The sequence below is a fragment of the Petromyzon marinus genome, chromosome 35 (genome assembly GCF_048934315.1).
Source record: "Petromyzon marinus isolate PM22_M1 ecotype Great Lakes invasive population chromosome 35, UKy_Petmar_22M1.pri1.0, whole genome shotgun sequence".
Lineage (NCBI taxonomy): Eukaryota > Metazoa > Chordata > Hyperoartia > Petromyzontiformes > Petromyzontidae > Petromyzon > Petromyzon marinus.
The window spans coordinates 7563679-7586414 of record NC_133701.1 but is presented as its reverse complement, the minus strand read 5'-3'; the positions used below and the strand labels follow the sequence as shown (position 1 = coordinate 7586414).

The 22736-nt window shown below is 43.4% G+C and overlaps 1 protein-coding gene across 1 annotated transcript in view; it reads left to right on the top strand.

The window, feature by feature from the left end:
• Nucleotides 1-20912, top strand: part of LOC116948925 (ras-related protein Rab-3C-like) — a 35408-nt gene extending 14496 nt beyond the window's left edge. The window contains exons 3-5 of the mRNA XM_032966195.2: nt 8877-8995; nt 11723-11847; nt 14717-20912. Of these exons, the coding sequence (XP_032822086.1) occupies nt 8877-8995; nt 11723-11847; nt 14717-14919 (447 nt within the window). The 3' untranslated portion in view covers nt 14920-20912. The remainder of the gene's footprint in view (nt 1-8876; nt 8996-11722; nt 11848-14716) is intronic.
• The last annotated feature ends 1824 nt before the right edge of the window (nt 20913-22736 follow it).

Below are 22736 nucleotides of genomic sequence, written 5' to 3'. Positions count from 1 at the left end.
AACCATGGTCGATACCACTCACAAATATATGTTAGACAAGAGTTGACAATAGTTTCATCCTATTATCGACAATTACTAGTAGATAACATGCACTTATAGGAACAACACGGCACGGAGGACGTAGGCAAGTGAATGGCACTATTTGGACTATTAAGCAAAGTGGGCTTGGGCAGGACATAGCGGGAAGGGATGATGGCTCGTGGTCGAGACTTACAAAGGGAGTGTAATCTACAAGAGGGAATGTGCGCAAGTAGTCCACCACGGAGATGGAGCAGATGAAATTGGTCCATTTGCAGGAGCTGTATGTATTGTTGCATTGTGAGACCGTGACATATATGGGAACGGCTTCGGGAGGCCTGCATCCAGCGGTGGATATATCATGGTTGATCCTTGTTATTATTAGCTGCAAAAATAATGATACTTTATTCGCAAAACTAATCGCAGATAACCGGAGGTATTTGCCACCCAGCTATTACCTTCAAAATGTTTGAGTTATAGGAAAATGTACGGAAGTGGTGTGGTGTTGTGTTGTAATTTAGCGGTGCAGTGCAGTTTAGTGAGGAGGCATTGTGTGGTGTGCCGTGCCTCATGACTGTAGTGTCATTAGCAATGACTGGATATGGCAGCAGTGGACAAACATCGTTATGGATTTTAATATTCGTCATAATAATCGTCTCTTCATCCACCACTATCATCAATCAGCCACCGTATGGCCTTTGCTGGATGAGAGCTTCCTCATGCCGTCTCCAATTCTCAACAGCAGCTTCAGTAATAGGATAATGATGCTGATGATAATCATCATTGTCGCAAATGTAACCTCCACTGGGTGCCTGAATTTCAGCTACAGTGAGGGAAAAAAGTATTTGATCCCCTGCTGATTTTGTACGTTTGCCCACTGACAAAGAAATGATCAGTCTATAATTTTAATGGTAGGTCTATTTGAACAGTGAGAGACAGAATAACGACAAAAAAATCCAGAAAAATGCATGTCAAAAATGTTTTAAATTGATTTGCATTTTAATGAGGGAAATAAGTATTTGACCCCCTCTCAATCAGAAAGATTTCTGGCTCCCAGGTCTCTTTTATACAGGTAACAAGCTGAGATTAGGAGCACACTCTTAAAGGGAGTGCTCCTAATCTCAGCTTGTTACCTGTATAAAAGACACCTGTCCACAGAAGCAATCAATCAATCAGATTCCAAACTCTCCACCATGGCCAAGACCAAAGAGCTCCCCAAGGATGTCAGGGACAAGATTGTAGACCTACACAAGGCTGGAATGGGCTACAAGACCATTGTCAAGCAGCTTGGTGAGAAGGTGACAACAGTTGGTGCGATTATTCGCAAATGGAAGAAACACAAAAGAACGGTCATTCTCCCTCGGCCTGGGGCTCCATGCAAGATCTCACCTCGTGGAGTTGCAATGATCATGAGAACGGTGAGGAATCAGCCCAGAACTACACGGGAGGATCTTGTCAATGATCTCAAGGCAGCTGGGACCATAGTCACCAAGAAAACAATTGGTAACACGACACCGTGAAGGACTGAAATCCTGCAGCGCCCGCAAGGTCCCCCTGCTCAAGAAAGCACATATACATGCCCGTCTGAAGTTTGCCAATGAACATCTGAATGATTCAGAGGACAACTGGGTGAAAGTGTTGTGGTCAGATGAGACCAAAATGGAGCTCTTTGGCATCAACTCAACTCGCCGTGTTTGGAGGAGGAGGAATGCTGCCTATGACCCCAGGAACACCCATCCCCACCGTCAAACATGGAGGTGGAAACATTATTCTTTGGTGGTGTTTTTCTGCTAAGGGGACAGGACAACTTCACCGCATCAAAGGAACGATGGACGGGGCCAAGTACCATCAAATCTTGGGTGAGAACCTCCTTCCCTCAGCCAGGGCATTGAAAATGGGTCGTGGATGGGTATTCCAGCATGACAATGACCCAAAACACACGGCCAAGGCAACAAAGGAGTGGCTCAAGAAGAAGCACATTAAGGTCCTGGAGTGGCCTAGCCAGTCTCCAGACCTTAATCCCATAGAAAATATGTGGAGGGAGCTGAAGGTTCGAGTTGCCAAATGTCAGCCTCGAAACCTTAATGACTTGGAGAAGATCTGCAAAGAGGAGTGGGACAAAATCCCTCCTGAGATGTGTGCAAACCTGGTGGCCAACTACAAAAAACGTCTGACCTCTGTGATTGCCAACAAGGGTCATGTTTTGCAGAGGGGTCAAATACTTATTTCCCTCATTAAAATGCAAATCAATTTATAACGTTTTCGACATGCGTTTTTCTGGATTTTTTTGTTATTCTGTCTCACTGTTCAAATAAACCTACCATTAAAATTATAGACTCATCATTTCTTTGTCAGTGGGCAAACGTACAAAATCAGCAGGGGATCAAATACTTTTTTCCCTCACTGTATAAGTGCATGTTATCTGCTAGAAATTGTAGATAATAGGATGAAACTCTTGTCAACTGTTGTCTAACATATATTTGTGAGTGGTATCGACAATGGTTTGCTGTAGATAAAATTACCAGTGTTTTTTTTACTTATTAACACATTGGTGTTATTTAACAAAAATCAAGGCCAAAAGGTTATGTTCAGCCTACCGAAAATAACGTAAAGCTTGCGTTAAAGGAACTGATATTGCATTCGGCTAAATTACTTCTTAACATTCATATAGATATTCAGTTACTGAAAACCCACGAAACACGTTTCCCTCCACTCTGCTTCACTTTATGCGTGTCCTGACACTGCCACGAGGACACAGCTGCGTTTTAAATGAGGTAATTGAATCTGCCACAGAAACACATGCAGGCAGGCTATTCCAGTAATGACCTACCCTTTGTGAGAAGAATTGCATCCTCAATGCCCTCTTGCATTGAACACTCTCTTGTTTAGAATTTGTGAGCGTTGGCCTCTTATTACACCAGTCATATTAGGTTTAACAAATCAGTGACCCCTGCAGCCATTCGGACTCACGTTAACTGAAAGATAAAAATGTGTATAGGCAAATACATGCGAGGTACATGCCCACAATTTTGTAGGGCACGCTTAGTTTAAAATTAAGTCAATTCATTATTACCTGCGTCTTGTCAAGATGTTTGACGTAGTTGAAATTTTTTGTTAGCCGTGTACAAGTAGATAACGACATCAGATATTGATTGACAGGATTAAGGGAAATTTAGATGTTTTATGCTTTGCCATAATTTCCAACGAAACGTAAAATAATTGCTCAATCCCATTCCAAGGATTGTTCAACGCAATGGAAAGCTGAAACAATAATAATCTGTGCGTGTTTAAAGGCTTGCAGACAGTACAATTTACATTTTTTGGCTGTGTTGGGCGGTGGAGAGCTTAATGAGGCATATTATTGGTCAGATCATGACGTAGTCTAAACCAAAATCGATCATGAATCGTAATATTGGCTGCAAAAACCTTCGTGTCAAGGTGGTAAATGAATGTAGGTGCTTTTGTTAACTCGCGTGGTATAAATAAAGGTAATGATAAGACTCCAATCTTGTTACGGTGTCGTTTTGTAAAGTTCATGGCTCAGTTGTGAACAAACAAAAAATTATCCAGAAGGTCACAGAATATAAAAAACATATATTTTGATTCAAAGCTTTCGTAACTGCAGGGATTCATAGTCTTAGTTCTTTCAGTAAAATTCGTTGTATTATTTCTTTATTAAATAATATATATTGTATTCTTGGTTCTTTCTACGTGACTTTACCGAAAGAACCAAGAATACCATATATATTATTTAATAAAGAAATAATACAACGAATTTGTAATTGTTCAAAGATCCATTTATTCAAGGTCATGATTTCTGTGACCTCTGTGACAAAATCGTCACCTTAATAAGTTGATAATTTTATTGAGTGGAGCGATTGTAGCAATGGTTGGCAGCATGCTGCGCTATGAACCCGGTTGATCCGAGTTCGACCTCCGGTCGCACCAGCATCGGTGGCCGGTGACATGAACCTATCCTGCCCTTCCCCCACCTTCAAGACCTCGCACAAAATTTTCTTAAATAACCCCCACGATTGACACTGGCATGGGGAAACCTTCATCCGGCAGTAGATTTTTGTTCTACATTGAAAGATAATTTCTTCATAACTGCCTTTTGTGTTTAGTTTGTTGAATTTTCTCCTGCACCTATGATTAGCACGGTTGGCTACATATGGTGTGAAAGAAGTTCAACATGCATACATGTAAATAGCAATTATTCATACATACTTGCAATTAGGGACCCAGATCCTCCATGGAGCCACTGTGTAATTACTGGAAACTGACACTTGAATATTACAGATTGATTAACGATAATACTACACACATTTTTGTCACCTCTGCATGTACAGTACCGTACGAGAAAATTAATGTTTCTGATAATGCCTTTATATATTAAGATGTGCAATCGGTTAATTTAAAACCGGAGCGTAAATCTTGCATGGATGGCACTACAGGTAAATTACTTTTGTAAGATAAAATGCATTAACATAAAAGGGCCATATACATTAATTGTGTGTTGCCTGGCCCTCCGCATTCACCAATCAATCAGTCCAAAGACGCATACATTAATGATTTGATGTTGCGATCAATCAATTGGGTGCAGGCCCTCTCTGTCGGAACCTTTGGCTGACACAGAGCAGCGTAATGTGGTTTTATAAAGCGCTCTTTAGTGGATTAAGGTGCATGCATGGGAACATGTGCACGTCACCTGCATAACAGATTTCAATAGACTAAAAATGTGGACGTGAATAGAATAGATATAAAGAAGCACAATTTCACTGTGACTTCACCTCCATCTCGGCCTGCAAAATGATAAATGTCGTACTTTGTATACGAGTACGCATGGTCACAAAAACAGGATGTATTCTTACATTCCATGTTTAGAGATCCATGGTGGATTTTTTTTCACACTGCACAATGAACCCGGAAACCTGAATGTGACGTCTGAACTGGTCCTGGGGCTTCCCATTTCACGAACACATGCTGACCAGCGTGGTGAAGTATAGTCCAATACTATCCATGATCTATGCGGCATGGGAAGCGCTTCATCCAGCAATTGATTGAAATTGGGATGTAAATTATGAATACAATTCTTATTCATCTGCCGTTCAACAAATTAGATGAGAACAGACCATTCCCTGATTTAATTTATTTTGAAAAAAATAATTATTACCTACCTGCAATCCTTCTCAGTTCACGGGCAGTGAGACAGCTGTCCATACAATTGGGCTGTTAGCCATACTTAGCTGCCAAGGTGAAGTATGCATTTTCTGTACCGTAGCCGTTATAGAGTTGCAATTCGTTTGTGTCAAAAAGTGTCTTTGTCGTGATGATGACCTTGGTAAGTATTCCATTTAAGGGTATATTTAAATGAAGGCAATTCAGAGGACGGTGCAGGAAGGTAATGTGAACATGAATGAAAGTAAGGCTTGGCATTGGGGAGGCTGACATTGAGTCCTGGTGATGCTGCAACTCGCCAACTGGAGATGCTGCTGCCACGGTGTGATGGTTAGCACACTGGACTTGCAATCCAGAGGCCGTCGGTTTGAGTTTGGGGCACAGCGGTTGAAACAATTGGAGAGTCTCTTAAATCCCCACCGCCTCTGTCCACCCAGCAGTGTAAATGGTTTCACCACGGTTAGTCGATCGGCGGATTGCGTATGGTGGAGTAAAAAGTGTGAGTACTCCCACCTCGTCGAAAACATCTGTCCACCATGGAAGAGTAGGCCAAATACCCTTTTGAGGGGTTCACGGGAGCTCCCTCTAGTGTTCCTGAAGTGGCATGAGCAAGTATTCCAATTGCACCTTTACTCGAGGATCAAGCGGGCAAATGATGCGCATATTAATACAATCATGCTTGCCATGGGCAGCAGTGTCTGTTTTTAGCTTAAATTATAAAAGGCTGAATGTTAATTATAGATTAAATTTACACTTCACTGCTCAGCTTTGTGTGTCCAGCAGACATCTGCTACATCCTAAATTGACAATGTTTTTAGTGCACTCTTGCTTATTTTGAGTTTCTTTTGTACAAATACACGGTGTTCTTTTTGAAAGTCAAAACCAAACACTCAGGCGGAGCTCTTCTTGAGCTTTAATGTCCTTATGAACAAATTGGACAGACACTGTCTTTTCTTTTGGTTGTCTAAGTGACAGCAGAGGCTCAAGTAGGCACACTTTACACTCTTACGATTTGACGCTCGTGAATTTTCACCTGACAACTGGAATTAATCCCTGGAGGGAGGCTGAGTGATTTCACACGGAGACTCGATCGTTCGTCATTTTCGTAGATTGTCAGGTCTCGAAGTATGGATTTCTGCTTCTATCTGCATTCCATTTTGCTCTCACATCTTCTAACACCCCCGTTATTAGCTGCCTGCGGTCATATGCTCAGCATGCTTCTTGGTCCTATAATCGTTTGTCCATTTTCCACTACCGCACCTGTGCCGAGCCAACATGTGGTTCTTACAGTACGGGTGGTTTTCCGCTGGCTATTTTTGAGCCGAGCCGGCACCAAACCATACCAAACTGACACGATGGCCCCACAGGACATTTGAATCTTACTCGGGGTGGGGAGGTACGGCTGGAGGGGGTACCAGGCAGGACCAGGGCTGGGGCTTAACAGCACGTTCCCTGCGTGCAACGTCAGTCACTAAAACTCCAACACGGCATCACCGACTCACCGCCTCATCTACACGTGTCTAAACTCGTTCATTGCGTGTGACGTCAGTAAGCGTGGCTTATGCTTCTGCAGTGGGGAAAAAAAACACAAGCCAGTCCAAACTGGCTCTGGCGTGTCCCTGGCATGGCGCGGTTGTCCGGTTGAAAAGCGGTGTTAGTGGGGTCTGCTTTCCGATCCCTTTCTCTCTCCTCTCTCCACTCTTTCATCCATAGCCATCTCCACAGCAACACCGCGTGCTCTCATGTCCTTGTTGACAACGTTTCGCCACATCCTTTTCATTCTCCCCCCCCCCCCCCCCCATTCTTTCTTTTCAACATAGGCTTCCGACCTTCTGGCCGTAGATCGAAACCATCTCGTTCTATATTCGCTCAACTTCTTCCTTCTCCATCGATGCTGCCACCTTCGCTCATTGTAACACTTGATTGTTTCTCAAACGATCTTTTGTGCTTACTCCTCCTCTACAAATCCATCTCTGCGTCCTCATCTCCGTCAACCTGTTTGTTTCGTGTTCATCACTCCGACCCGTACGTGAACACTGGCCTGATCACCTGTTCATACTCTTCCCTTCGGTCGCATGCCACTTCACCCGTTTACCTCCGTTTCATCTAGACAGACTGTCTATGCCAGTGTTTAAGCCCTGCGCATTCTGAATGCAAAGCCAGTGTACCTGCGTGGTGTGTCATTTTCCAGGGTAGAGCCCACGCAACTGGAAAAATTGAGCATGCATTATTAAACTATGCACATCCCATTGAAAAAAATCTGCGAGGCAGCAGGACAGATGTTCCAGTATGGTGATGTTAACCTTTATTGCCACCTCTTTAGTGCCCCATATATTCCTGTGCACGGTTCGTTGAATTTTGGAAGTACTTTACTTTCATAATTGTTATCAGCCACGATTCATCCACTGGTGGATGAATGTCACCCCGAGTCATCGCAATCACTCGCAGTGCGGCGATGTTGCAATTCGTCCAGCACCTCCCACGCACGAGCTAATTTTAGTGCTCCATCTCCATGGTGAACGTTCCAATTTGGCCGCAGGACCGCCTTCATGTGATTGCTATTTACAATCAAATGTGAAAATCCTGTGCAGTGTGTTACAAAACTCTGCCTAAACGTGAGATGGTATGTTATGTGTGACCTATGCTGATTGTTTAGCCATTTCATTAAGCCATTTGATATTTCCTTATTATCTTTATCTTCTGTGTAGAATGTTACTATCATATTCTTGGTGGCGAAAACACATTATCCTATTCGTAAATGCGCGTTCACAAAGATGCAGAACGTATCAAATTATCACGATCGTAAAACGTCAATGCTAGTTGATGGATAGAGAGGAAAATAAACGTTATGACACGGCATTTTCACGATCGAGACGAGGATGGAATTAAAAGTGGCTGTGTGACCACCTCTTTCTCCCTCAGGGTCATTCTGAAGCTCTGGTGAATTTCTATCGCAAAATAAAACAGTGACAGATGCACTTATGTATTTTTTCCTCGGCTAGAACACAGTTTGCACCACACTTATATCAGAGAGAAATGCCCTTCACGTATCGGTGGTTGAGCTTTAACTCTCGCCTTCAATTTCTGACCCCGTACAATGATGCATTCGGTGTTTCAAGTTGGCCTGGGTGTCCATTAGGTCAACTCGGACGATAAATGAGCAACTCTTGCGGTGTGTGTGTGTACACTCGTCCACGGAAAGAAATTCACCTGCCAATGGTACTGGCTCACTGCATTTTCCCGTGCAGCGAGAGAGCCTCGGTAAAGATCCTCGCTCGGAGAAGGCATTTTTCCCCCCTTTAAGTTAATTGGGATAAGAGGCGTTTTAAATCTGTGTGGGTGGTAGGTGAGAGAGGATAAAGTAGTGATGCGGTGATTAGCCCCGCGATCCCAGTGACCTTTGTACTGTTCCCATTCATGAGCACCAGTGGCAAGTGCCATCTAAACCTGTGTAGCACCTCCAGTAGGTTGACTCGTACTTAAATTATTATCCGGTATGAGGTGTCCGCCAAAGGCGCTGGTCACCCCCCCCCGCCAACCATAACTGCGTGCACTGTACTGGCCAAAGTAGGTGCTCGCTAGCTTCACAGATTTTGCACATATGGTCCATAAGACTTGGTATTGTTGAGGGGGTGGTGGGTGTCTTTTCTTATTGTCTCCGTGTGTTTGTGTGTGTGTAGGACACAGCTGGACAGGAGCGGTACCGCACCATCACCACGGCATATTACCGTGGTGCCATGGGGTTCATCCTCATGTACGACATCACCAATGAGGACTCCTTCAACGCCGTCAGTGACTGGTGAGTACCATCGGTGGCAATTCTCAGCTGGCGTTGCTTATGGCAAGACCGAGCCCCGAATAATAACAATTATCTATTTATTAAGGAAAGCCACACTGAGTATAAGGACTCTTGTTTTTCAGGAGGGTCATGCATTGTCTTTCAAATTAAAGATGTGTGCCCGCTTTTGGCTCGCCATGGAGCGCTTCTGTGGCCGTCTGGAATGTTCTTCCGATATTAGTAAGCCACTAGATCTATGCACTTTTGAGTCTAAATTGAAAACTAATTTCTTTAGAATATATTTTTTCTGTGTTTAGTTTGTTGTCCTTCCCTTGTACCTCCGATTAGCACAGTTGGCTATGCACGGTGCAAACAAAGTTCAAGCTACATACATACATACACGCATGCGGACACGCGTGCAGTTGGAGTTTATGTACATGTGGGAGAAAACCGGAGCACTTGGAGAAAACCCACATGTGCTAGGAAGCAACACTCAATCCCTGTACAGATGAAAACAGATGGAGATTGGTCCACTTGCAGTATGTTCATAGTTAGGTTTGGGGTAGTTTTGAATATGTGTTGGGCCATCGCTGAATGAACCGGGTTCTCAATGGTGACAAGTTGATGGTCTCCACCTAGTCGCCAATCGCTGCACAATACTCCTTCACTTTAAATTTGTTTATGCACTTAATTTGGCTACCTTTCAACTCTGACAGAAGGTAGTGATGAGCACTAGCCTCTGTAGCAAGGTGGGATGGGAAATTGCTGCCCCTGCTGTGTAGACCAGAGGTTACTTGATGGGATCTTAGAAGTAGTTTGTGATATCCGCTTCCAGGGGGCATTCTCCAACTTAAATAGTTTCTCTGCTCTGCAAGAATTCCCAATGGATTATTTGTTTCGTACCATTGATACTGATCACAGAATCGGGATGAAATTCAGGTAAAAAGGACAAAAATGTATACCTTGGTGTCCTCCCTGCATGCATGTGGAATGTGACGATGTTAACAATCCCGTGAGTGACGTCAAGCGGAAAATACTAAGCCTTTTGTGCCCGTGTCATGGTCAAAATTTTCCATATTTGATCAATCACTTGAAAATTATTAAGTTGGGAAAAAGCCCCATCGCAAACATGTCCTCCCCTATGGACACACTAATGCCATTTTTGTAGGCTGGTGCTACTTTCACTTTGAGCCGCTCACTCGCAGAGAGACAGCTGCCACTTTGCTAAGCAGACTACAGCAACATATTGCAATGGTTGAATTAAATGCTTAGCAGTGCAATTGCTTGTTGGCACTAGTAAATGTTTTCTGCCTACTCTTCCACACTGGCAGAGACCTTGGAAGAGGTATGAGTGACCACACTTTACCCCACCACGTGTGACCTACTAATTGACTGTCGTGTACCCATTAATACTGCTGGGTGGATAGTGGCGGTGCGGGATATTTAAGAAACTGTCACCATTGTGTTCTTAGTTCTTTCGGTAAAGTCACGTAGAAGGGAAACAAAGTAATAAAAATATACACCGTTAAAAAAACCGCCACTTTTTTCAAATTTTCTTGTTGTGGTTTTCACACCTGATGATGATTGCTTGTGTTGCAGTCGAAACGTCGTGAGAATTTTATTGTTTTTTCATATTTTTATTATTTTATTGTTTCCCTTGTACGTGACTTTACCGAAAGAACCAAGAATGATTTTGCGCTTTCGTGTCTGCAGGAATTATACTTTGGTTCTTTCGGTAAAGTCACGTAGAAATAGAAAATTATGTAATTTATTATTTTCTATTTCTACGTGACTTTACCGAAAGAACCAAAGAATAGAACCAAGAATATGAATCCCTGCAGTCACGAAAGCTTTAAATCAAAATTTCACCATTGTGTCAACTGCTGAACCGGGAAATGGAATTGAACCGGCGACTTCTGGATTGCGAGTGTGGGTTGCTAACAAACTACAAGGTGGTAGCATAAAGGCACTCAAGCACCAAATAAATGCAAATCCTCATCCTTACTATTCCCTGGATTGCACGGAGAAGGTGGCAGGGCAAAAGACTTTACCCTGTTCCATCTATGGGATAGACTGTTGCCCCCTTGCAGGTTTTCTCCCGGTACTGTGGTTTCCTCCCACACGTAAACGCCCATGAAATGGCCGATGACACCCTTAATTTGAAGAGTACCGCAGAGCTTGGGGGTGGGGGGGGGGGTAATTTGGCGCCGACTCATGGTGGCGTGGCTCGCTTTCCCGCTCGTCTGTGGTTCATCACTCCTCCGAGTCGTTGTCTCTCTGAGAGAGAGCCAAAATATTGTGCGGCGGGCAACGCGTTACGAGTTGAAATTGTGATGACGATGATAATAATCTTGATTTTTAAGCTTTCGTGACTGCAGGAATCCATACCCTTTGGTTCTTTCGGTAAAGTCACGTAGGTATAAAATACAAATAAATCACGACGTTTCGATCGCAACACAAGCGGTCGTCCAGCAGAACTAGCGAGAGAGCAGCTACAACAAGGAGGTTATATACGTGGCGATGGGCAAGCAAGCGGGGTCTGAGCTGGAAAGGAATTCCACCCCCGGACGCAAGCACCTCAGTTGTGTTAATGGGGGAGATTAGGGAGGGAGATGAGCATGAATGAGCTTCCGTCGCCGCATAAGAGTATCATGCCCGCATATGCGCGTAATAATATTAAGCAGAATTGCGAAGTGGGGATGACTCCTGAGATATCTGGCTGCCCTCCTTCCTCCCCCTTGACCCCAGGTCCACGCAGATCAAGACTTACTCGTGGGACAACGCCCAGGTCGTTCTCGTGGGGAACAAGTGCGACATGGAGGACGACCGCATGGTTCCCACCGAGCAGGGCCGACAGCTCGCGGAGCAGCTGGGTGCGTACACGCTCTCGCCGGCACGCACGGTGGCCCCCCTCTCGCACAAGCGCTCGCCACACATGAACCACACTACCTCGTTGATCTCGTCAAGGAGCATTGACGATGACGCGAACTCCGGTCATCCTTGCAGCGGCGGCTTTTTGGTTAGCCATCGAACAAAGACGGTCACCGCATCTCGCACTTTCAGACGTGCTTCTGCGGGCCCTCTGGAAAGCTCGCCTGATATTTTGAAGCCACTGGAGCTATTCACTTTAAAATCTAGATTAAAAGCTAATTTCTTTAAAACTGCTTTGTGTGATTAGTTTGTTGTTCTTGTCACGCACCGCCAATTAGCACGGTTGGCTACGTACGGTGCAAAAGAAGTCCAGCGTGCGTACATACGTACACGGACGCGATCAGTTTGCAAAAATGCGCGTGTTCGCAGAGAAGGGTGGCGAACAGCTCACCTGCTCTTTGTTGTGGAAAAGAAAATCGGAAGCCCATGGTAACTGTCCAACAGTGCCCTCACCACCAGCTGCCCTGTTCCAGATTTAGCCAGAAATTCAGGTGCCCCATGTGTACTGAGCGCAGATGGTGTAGAACGAATAAGTGGATATTTTGTGCGTATGACATGAGAAAATTGTCCGTTGTGAGATCTTGTAACATCTTCTAAAATTGTCGCAGCTTCCAGTAGTTTTCGTGGTTAAATAAAACAGTATACTTATTTTAGGCTGCAATAAGCATTTCAGCAAAAAAAAAAAAATTTGGATGTGATTTCTTCCAAGAATAAAATGTAATCATGCTTTTGTATTTTCACTTCTTGGAAAACGGTTGTGTGCTTATAAGAGACGGTATATATTGATTGAATGCACAATTTGTTCCCTCATATTTACTCTTGCCTTAAAGAATAATAGATGAAGTTAAATTCATAGGGTTTTTTTGTTATTCCTTTTGGGATTTTTATTATTTATTTTGACATTCAAACAAGTTGTATTTTTTTTTTTCAAAAGATGACGAAAATGTTCATAAATGAAGACGTTTTTGTCATGTTTTCGGCAACAATGACTTGGTGGACAAAAAATTATCGAGCACGACTACAGACTACAACCAAAGTCCAAAGCATGACTGACTTAATGCACACGCGGGGTAAGACACCCAGGCCAACTTCAAACACCGAATGCATCATTGTACGGGGTCAGAAATTGAAGGCGAGAGTTAAAAGCTCAACCACCGATACGCGAAGGGCATTTCTCTCTGATATAAGTGTGGTGCAAACTGTGTTCTAGCCGAGGAAAAAATATGTAAGTGCATCTGTCACTGTTTTATGTATTATTAGCAGTACACCTAAGATGGTCATTGGCTCTGTAATACTACGATCAAAAAATAATCTGTCTCGAGTTTCCTGGCTGGCTGCTGGCTGGACTCCTCTCCACCCCAACAAATAACTCTGTTGTTCATATTCTTAGTTTTTTCGGTAAAATCACGTTGAAGAGAAACAACAAAATAACAAAATATATATAAAACAATAAAAAAAATTCTCACGACGTTTCGACCATAACTCAAACGGTCATCATCAGGTGTGTTGGTTTGCATAAATTTATTTTTAAAACGGCACATTTATTTATTTATAAAAAAAAACCGTTGGCGTCATGCGCAGCGATTGGCAGTTTGCCCAGGACTAGTCCATCTATTTTTTATATATATATTTTGTTATTTTGTTGTTTCTCTTCAACGTGACTTTACCGAAAAAACTAAGAATATGAATTACTGCAGTCACGAAAGCTTTAAATCAAAACTCTGTTGTTGTTAGTGGCTGTGAGCTGTTGCCACCGGAACTAGCTGGGTAACTGGCTACACGGGATTTTTCCGTGCAACAAATAAACGTTGAATTTAAAGAGCAGAAGAAATTCAAAAGAGGTAATAATAATACTGTGATAATAATCTAACAATACAAATAGATAGTGACACAGAAAAGGTGGGAGCAACGAATACAGAAGACTGACATGGCAAATTTAAAATCACTCTCACGTTTCAATTTGGTCTCCTATTAATGTAATTATTTAGCTGGAATATTCTGAAAATCTCAGAGAATATAAACGAACATCACAATGCAAGTTATGTTGCCATTTTACGACATAATATTGCATCTTATGCCATTACTGATTACTTGCAGTGCTCTGAGTACAGGATTGTGAGAGGATTATGACATTGACAGCTGTCTTCTTATTTTCGAATGCAACGGTTCCTCTACTTGTGTGTATAAAAAAATATTTACTGAGTTCACCGAGTGGCTGACCAAGTCATATTGTGGGGGAGGGGGTAGTGAAATCGCACACCCCCTCACACCGACATTTATGAATGGTGGACTGAATGTTTGACCGCTTTTAGTCGACTAGACTAAGAGAACGACTAGACAGAATCCACAGACAGAGACTTGATCACAATTCCCACAGGCTGTCATCACTAAATTAGTGGTTCCCCAAGCTGTGGGCCGCATGCCCCTGGCCGGCCGCCTGATCCAGGGAAGTGGTCTGCAGGACTGTTAATGATATGGTACTACTTTATTTTTGTCGCAAACACACTTCTTTTTTACTGCCCCTCGCACGATTGTTGAGATTGTATTGACGACTAATTGTTCTTCTCGCTTTTTAATCGGGCATTTTTACAGTGCTTTTAGAGTTATTTTAATTTTGGGGGGGGGGGGGGGGGGAAATGTTGTCGCTGTTGTATGGTGGTCCTCAAAAAAACGTTCCTTGAAAGGTTCACAGTGGCCCGTGCGGGTCCGAAGAGGCTGGGAACACACTGGGCTAGACTGATGAAGAAATTTTTTTATTTATAATTTCTGGCTGAATTAACACTGGTTCAAACGTGCCCCGTGACGACGCAGGGTTCGAGTTTTTCGAGACGAGCGCCAAGGACAACATCAACGTGAAGCAGACGTTCGAGCGGCTGGTGGACGTGATCTGCGAGAAGATGTCCGAGAGTCTGGACGGAGACGGCGCCGCTGCGGGGGCTGGCGCCGCCGGAAGCAAGCAGGGCACACGCCTGACAGACAGTCTTCCGCAGTCCTCCCAGGCCTGCGGCTGTTGAGAAGCCTCCAGGGGGGGGCGTGCAACGGAGATGCCGGCGGGAAGAATGAGAATGCTAGGGGTTGCCGCGATATCACCTTTTTCACGAGGCGGTATCAATTTCAGTGACACGGCGACGGTCGTCGCGACATCAGTTTCCCGTAACTTTGTAATTGTACTCGGCATTCAAACATTGTATGGCTTTTCTTCTTCGCTGTACTTCCGGCAGGAATAAAGAGTACGTAAAAGTTAATTCCTGACCGCCGAGTCTGTCAGTTTCTCCGGAAAATTATTTTGCAAAGCACTAATTTTATTTGGATTGAGTCCTCCAGTCTAAATAAAGATTCTGATGCTGAATTGGTAATAGCTATTTTATTTAGATGAAATTTAATTACAGTGCTTGTTATTTCATTAACGTGTGCTGTCAGGACGTTAAATGTTTTTTTTTTTAAAGTCACATGAGCAACGATAATCACGATATTTTACAAAACGGACGATACTCCTGTCGTGGCTCTTGCATCGTGTACGATGCATCGTAGTGTGAGGGTATTGCGGCAACCCTAATTAACAAAAAAACACCCCATCTTGTAACAATACTGAGATTCACCTTCCCCTGACTGCTCAGAATGATCTGTGCCCATTTCCCAAACCCTTGCCCTTATCATGGTAACTGTGTTTTAAATGATTTGGTGGCAAGGGGTGGAAAGGGGGGGGTGGCTTGTGACTCACATGCCACCAAAAGAAATGTCTAAAATCATTACTCTAGAGTGAATTTATAAATGTGAGATTTCGTCACTCGCGTCAGCTGTGCGTATTTATAGCTTTTTAAATAGCTTGGTATAATAGGTGAGATATATGGTGGGCACAGATATAATTGGTGTTTGTAAAGCATTTCAGCCGAGTCGGAATGTGTAAAATTTCTAATCGTACAAAGTCAAAGATGTGCTTTTACCAGTTTAATTAGAACCTCACATCGGCTTGCTGTCAGGTTAAGCTGAATCTCATTTTGGAGTCTAATGAGACCAGAAAGATGTTTTCTTACTGGTGTGTGCTGATATATTTTTTTGGCTTGTGATGTCAGCACATGTTGCGTGCAAGGCGATACATACATACATGCATACCATTATATACAAAGAACAATGCATATGTGCATAAAGCATATCTAACCTCAGTGACTCAGATACTCCTGCCATTACAGACTTAACCTCGTAAACTCTTAATACAACTGCCAAACTCGACCTAAACTGATGTGCGTTGCTTATATCAGGGATGGACAAATTGCAAACTTTGGGGGCCAATCACGGTTCGTTTTCTTACACCAGGAAATCAACAAATATATAGTATGACCGTCACCCAGATAAATTAATGGTCTATGCTAGTTCCTGTTCCATCGCACAGGTGTTATAGGCTGCTGTGGGGTGATGTTGCAGTCAGCAGAGGGCAGTGCAGTCAAATCCACTGTTGTACTCTACTCTGCTCCCACATATATGCTTCTTGCCTTAATTCGCCCTGACCAGAGCACTGCACTATGAACCCGGCAACCTAAGTTCAATTCCCAGCTATGGCTTGCATCAGTACCGAGTGGTATCTGAACCGATCTTGCCCCCTCTCCCACCTCTTCACCAATATGTACTGACCTGCATGGTGAAGTATGGTCACATATCTCCCATGACCCGATCGCATGGTGGCGTGGGGAGGCCCTTATCCAGCAATAGATTGAGGAAAGGTTTGCACGTGATCGTCCACGTGCAAAGATGGGACTGCTTTGTCCATGATATGTGGGGTTGAGCCACTCCCGGTGTGATAGACTCGAGCAGTAATTGCGCAGCAGTGCAAGGCTTCCAGGCATGAAATCCAGATGGCCGTATTTAATATGGAATTATCGAACGGCTGGCTTTCCCAAAGTTTGATTGTGCCAGGAACGGCTGATTGAATTGAGCTGAAAATAGCACGCTTAGGTCCTTGCAATTGCCTCAATTGGCAACACCTGTCATGTCCAACGTGGAAAAAAACCGCACGCTGGATCGCTTGTCTGGATTTTTACGACTGGCTCCGAGTTTAATGATCCCAGAAGAAAGTAAATATATATACACACCCCACCACATGTGGCTCACTGGCAAAGGTGACGTGTTTTGTGCAGACCAGATTCGCGTTAGTATTTCGCTCGGACCCACTGTTAGCAGGTATTATAACCTCTTGGCTTGGTTAAACCTTGAAAATGAACTGTCCAGGGTGGAAAGAGAACGCTCGGAGGCAAATTTACTTATGGTTGTATTCGCTGCCCACTCGCTAGTCCACTGATTAACTGGTCGGTGATGTAACGATGGTATCGATTAAATTAGTCCATGAGCCCCGACCAGTTATTTCACTGCCTTGAAATGGTTATTCGTCGCGGTCATTCCTCCATTTCCCCTAACACGCAAAAGGTCACCCGGTTCAAAACCGGGTTTCCAATACTATATGATGTTTCACTTGGTGGTACTTTAGTGGTTTCAATGTCTTGATGTGGCCAATAAAAGTTAATCGTATGATAACCACTTTAAATTACTGGGTGAACAAATAACCCACTCCTTTGAGCCTTATTAAAGAATTGGCGCTACTAAAGTTTTCTTGCCATGAGTGGTACCGATATCAGCTCTGGCCACAATTGGGGTTGCCACCTCTTGCGGTACAAAACACCAGGACAACCATAGGAAGAGGACTATCTCGCAATACCACAAGGGGGATCGCTCCATGCAAATGCATTGTCTCGAGGGGTATTATCATCACACAACTGACAAATACAAGGAATTTAAATATCCTGGGAAGACTTACAGATTTCCCAGGATCGCTACCTCGATGAGAACACGATCCTCGAAAAATCAGAACAGGTGGCAACCCGACTCACGATATAACCATCAGACTATATAAAAAAACGAATGTACAATTTATGGACGTGATATGCAAACGATATGCTAATGTTACATCGGGGACAAAAGATAACTTATGAATGCGATCAAGAAATGTGAAACAATGCAATAGAGATGGCAAAAACGAGAAAATAATCGGTCCTTAAATCGAACTGCGATGATGAATAATAATGACAATTCATGGAATCGCTGAGAGGTGCATTGTTACCCGCTTGCTGATTAGTGTCCTGAACGGCTGTCGGAGAGATGGGTTATGTAGGAGGCAATTTCACGTCAAGCTTATAAAGTGCATTCTCAGAAAACAGTGTCAACGAGCATATATGTTTGAATATACAGAAAGCTAAATATTGTAATTAAGACATTGAATTTCAGAAAATGAGTAATGTTATAAGTACGTTAGAAGTTATAAAAGAGCCAAATGCAGTATCGGTGAAGAGTCTGCTTATTTATTTAAAAGTATAAAACAATTACAACGGTTTTATGTTTTGTTTGCCTACTGATTGTAAAAAAAAACAGTAATAATATTTAGACATTAGTATATGTGTGTATGTATGTTTATTAAAATGAGCCAAATGTATTGTATTTTTACTGTGACCTAGCATTGGTCTTTATTTGCCTTAATGTTTTGGTGTTGTCGTATTAGGCATGTTCGGCGCTCAAGTTCAACGTGTACCGCTGCATACTTTTACTGATCAGTTATTCCGTGTGGACCCCCCCACGCCCCCCCTCTGAAATCTCTTAAGTCTTCAATCCAGCCTGTAATGTATGGGTGCCAAGTGTGTAATGTGCAATAGTGCGTACATGTATAGTCTTTCCGCATTTGATCCTCGATTCAACTTTCCCCCAAATAAAGCTGAATTAAAAAAAAGTTATCAATAGACATTCTGGACCTACCGCTCCGGTCAATAACCCACCGTCATGGCAGGAAAGCAAATAGGTCATGCACACTAATTAGAAATGGTCTCCTGCTAATGACATATAGTTCAGACACATGATCATTCATAGAAAAAACATTTTCTTAATAAATAAAAAAACAGCGCAAACAAAACATGGAAATATGCCGCACACTTGGGAATTACATTCGGAGACAAAGAGAGGAACGCGGATGAGAACGCGGGTTTATGATATTAAAACTCGCGAAAAAGTATGTGTGGTGCTTGGGCAGGGACTCCGCCGCTGAACGGTGTTGATGGGCGATAATCAAGAATGATTACGGAGTGAATGCCAAGGAATGGAACGTTCTAAGATTGGTTTTCGCCCCCCCCACACCAATAATTTGGAGCGATTAAATAAGATGTGGAATGTTACGTCGCAGGATCGTGAGAGATACGGCGTGGATTTGGGGGGGCGTCATTCAGCAGTGGATTGACCATGGTTGAAATAGCCAGATCCACCTTATTGTGGTTATATTATGTGATGTATTTACAGCCACTTGCCAACCCAACGTTGGAAGAAGGGCTTCTCATACCGTTTCGGTAATGGGAGTTGTTTGACTATACTTCACCAAGCTGGTATGTGGGATGATGAATGGTTTGGGGGGGTTCCCAGGACCGAGTGGGACATCATTCGCCACAGACGTTATCCATAGCCAGGAGTATTACTACGCTACTATTCCGTGCTTAATGTGTCTCATACAGCCCAATGTATATTCTGTATTGCGCAGGGGCATGGTTATTGTGAAACTGCTGAATGTTAACAGCAGGGGGCAATATGATTCTAAGTTTTGTTGCCACTGGTGTGCGTATTCAGAGCCGAATTAAAAATAATAGTGTCCATTTTTGGTGATAAGCGCTAATTTGGTATTGTTTGTGCGAGCCATTTTCCGTTCGCGAGCACCTATTAAGGCCGGCACGGCACACGAGGGGGTGGGTGGCCAGCACCACGCCCGGCCGCCTTTGTCTCCCCAGTGGCGATGTTTACACATCGCACCAGGTACTCATTTGAGGCTGAGTCGACCTAGGGGAGGCTCACGACCGGTTCAGATAATCGTCATTGGTGTTGGCCGTGAGCGGGAATCGAACCCGGGGTGGCCAGGTTCATGCCGCAGCACGCTAGCTGCCCGCTGCTTATTGTTAAATTGAAACACAAAAACACACAAAAATTGTATGTGTGTGTCTTTAAGCAAAGCTGGTAAGACGAGCTCATGAGTGAGCTGACTTAAAATCAAAACTGAGTTTCAAGTCTATGTTGTATGCTGTTTAACCAGGTGAGGAAATAAAAAAAATCATTTTCACTAGTTTGCCTGGGTCACCAAAATGACAAAAGCAATAACATATACAAATAGTACAATAACTCGGCAAATCATAGTAAAAAAAAACAACCAATCAGATTGTACTGTTCCTCCCGTTGGTGATTCGCCCTACGTAATGATCTACGACATTCAGACTTTAGATTATTTATTTATTCATATTTTGCTCACCATGCTCATTACAGAACTTACCCTCGAGTAGATTACCAGTGCCGGATTCTTATAAGATGAACTTTGTTTCCCTGTATTGTTAAAGCAAACCTTGTGGGATACGCGTTAAAATGGTTAATAACTGATTACTATAATGCCATAACTTATTATTTAACTGGTATGTATACAGCACAGTGATAGGTGGCTTATATGGCTAATGACAATTGTAACGTTAGTTGATATGTAAATATATATACAACTTATATTGGACAATTGAAGGACAACATTTTATTTGGCAAAAACATCACTTTAATTCAATCAATATTTATATACTAAATTAAATCACGACGTTTCGGAGGCAACAGCATGATACAGCTTTTTTTTTGCTGTGACTGTTCCACCTGAAGACGGAAGCTTGTGTTGCCTCCGAAACGTCGTGATTTAATTTAGTTGTTTTCGTTTATTTTACCTACGTGACTTTACAAAGAAAAAACAAAGGGTATGAATCCTCGCAGTCACGAAAGCTGACCCTCACAAAAGCATTTCCGGCCTTCGGCTAGGAAAGTTACACAATTTGCACACGGACGACGCATTCTCGCAAAACACCCGACGCTCCGTTTTTAAGTTTGAAAATGAAAGATCTATGAATGTTATTATGTTTTTGAAGTAGAACATTCTATTTCGTCATTAAAAGCTTCTATCATTTTACATCTGGAAGACTTCATTGAAAACGACATTTCGTGTGAATTTTCTCTGGTCGCTAAGTAGATGTCCTTGCTGGGGGTTCGATTCGATGCGGACTTTCACCTGGTTGGGATTTCGGGATCCAGATAAGGCGACATGGAGCTGTCCTTGCGACGAGAAGACCGCCGTCTGCAGATCGATTCCAACGTAATCAAAAGTCTGTTCCTGCGACTTGTTGATTTGGATAGCGTATGCGGGGATAATGGGAAATTGTCGTTGTCGCAAAACAAATGGCAAAGTCGTGTCGGTGGGGGCCAAGTCGATTCTGGGAATGAACACCGAATCGCCCGGGTTTACACTCGGAGATGATCCGCGCCTTCATGAAAGATCTCGCGAGCTCCTCGACAGTCCGTCGCGTGCCGTTGCAAAGTCATTTCTTTTGGTGGAGATTCCGCGTAAGCATGACGATGACGCCCTTCTTGAGCATCAGGGCATGTGGTGACATTCCCGATGGCGTCTCGTGGTCGTTGAGAAACTCTACTGGGAAATAATGTATTGTGTCACTGAGATCTTCGCTCACGACAGAATCGGCGCTGTCGTAGATGGCGGGCTCGCCAGGCATCTGCCCGATGATCTTGCGGTTCATTTCGAGTGTCTGTGCATTGGTCAGTGCTGCAATGACTCGCTTTGAAAGGTCGTCTATAGATATGTCTGCAATGCTGCCGAAGATGGATTTGATGAGATCCTCCGTTGCCACTATCTGCTCGGGGATCTGAATTGTGCCCTCGTCGAAGATTCCCAAGCACTGGGGGGCAAGGTGCCTGTTACAACTTTAAGCAGCCGTTCGTTGTGCTCATTTTGTCCCTCGCTGCGCTTGTTTGTCGTAAGCATGAGCTACGTGAAGTTCTTCCACAACCGGCTTGCCTTGATACAGCACTCAACGATGTCTGCTCGCGTTCCTCGCTGCGCAATGGGAAGAGTCTGTCGGAAGTCGCCGCCTACAACGAAGACTTTGTCGCCGAATGGTGTATCGTTGCCCATCACCTCGCGCAACAGCTTGTCGATGCAGCGAAGTCCGTTCTTCGCCTGCTGTATGGTGTGAGTGTGAGGGGGTCTGAGAGTGTGTCTGAGAATGTGATTGTCTAAGAGTGTGAGTGTCTGAGAGTGTGAGGGTGTCTGAGAGAGTGTAAGGTAATAATCAATAAATGTTCCCATGGAACATTCTTAATCTATAAGTAAATTAAACGTAATTGAGGATGCAGGCTTTGCCTAGAAACAGGTTAGTAGGCCTCAAGCCTTAGGCCTAATGGTTTAAACTTTAATTTGGTTACTTCTCACGCCGCAGGCTTTGTCTAATAACAGGTAATTAGGCCTCAGGCCTAAAGATTTCAACTTTAATTTAGTTCCCCATCTAAGGTATTTAATAGCATAATTTTACAGTACAGAGGTCATTCGATGGAAAATTATCAGTCACCTCTTAATCTATAAGTATTTTAAAAACTAATTCAGGATCAATTATCTTGCCGCAGGCTTCGCCTAGTACCAGATTAGTAGGCCTAAATGTATAAACTTTAAATTTGTTTACTCATAGAAGGTGTTTAATAACTTAATTTTTACCGAGATCCATAAGTTGCAGATTATAAGTCACCCCTTAATCTATAAGTAATTTTGTTAAATGTAATTTGGGGATAAATTATCTGTCATGTTATCGTGGTTATAGCTGTTTATAAATGTTGCAGAGGTAAAGGTGCAGTCCTGCAACTGCCGGTTCATGCTGCCACGAGAGGAAGCTCTCGAAAGCCTGATGAGATCTTCCTCAAATCACTATGTTGAAGCTGCATCTGCACT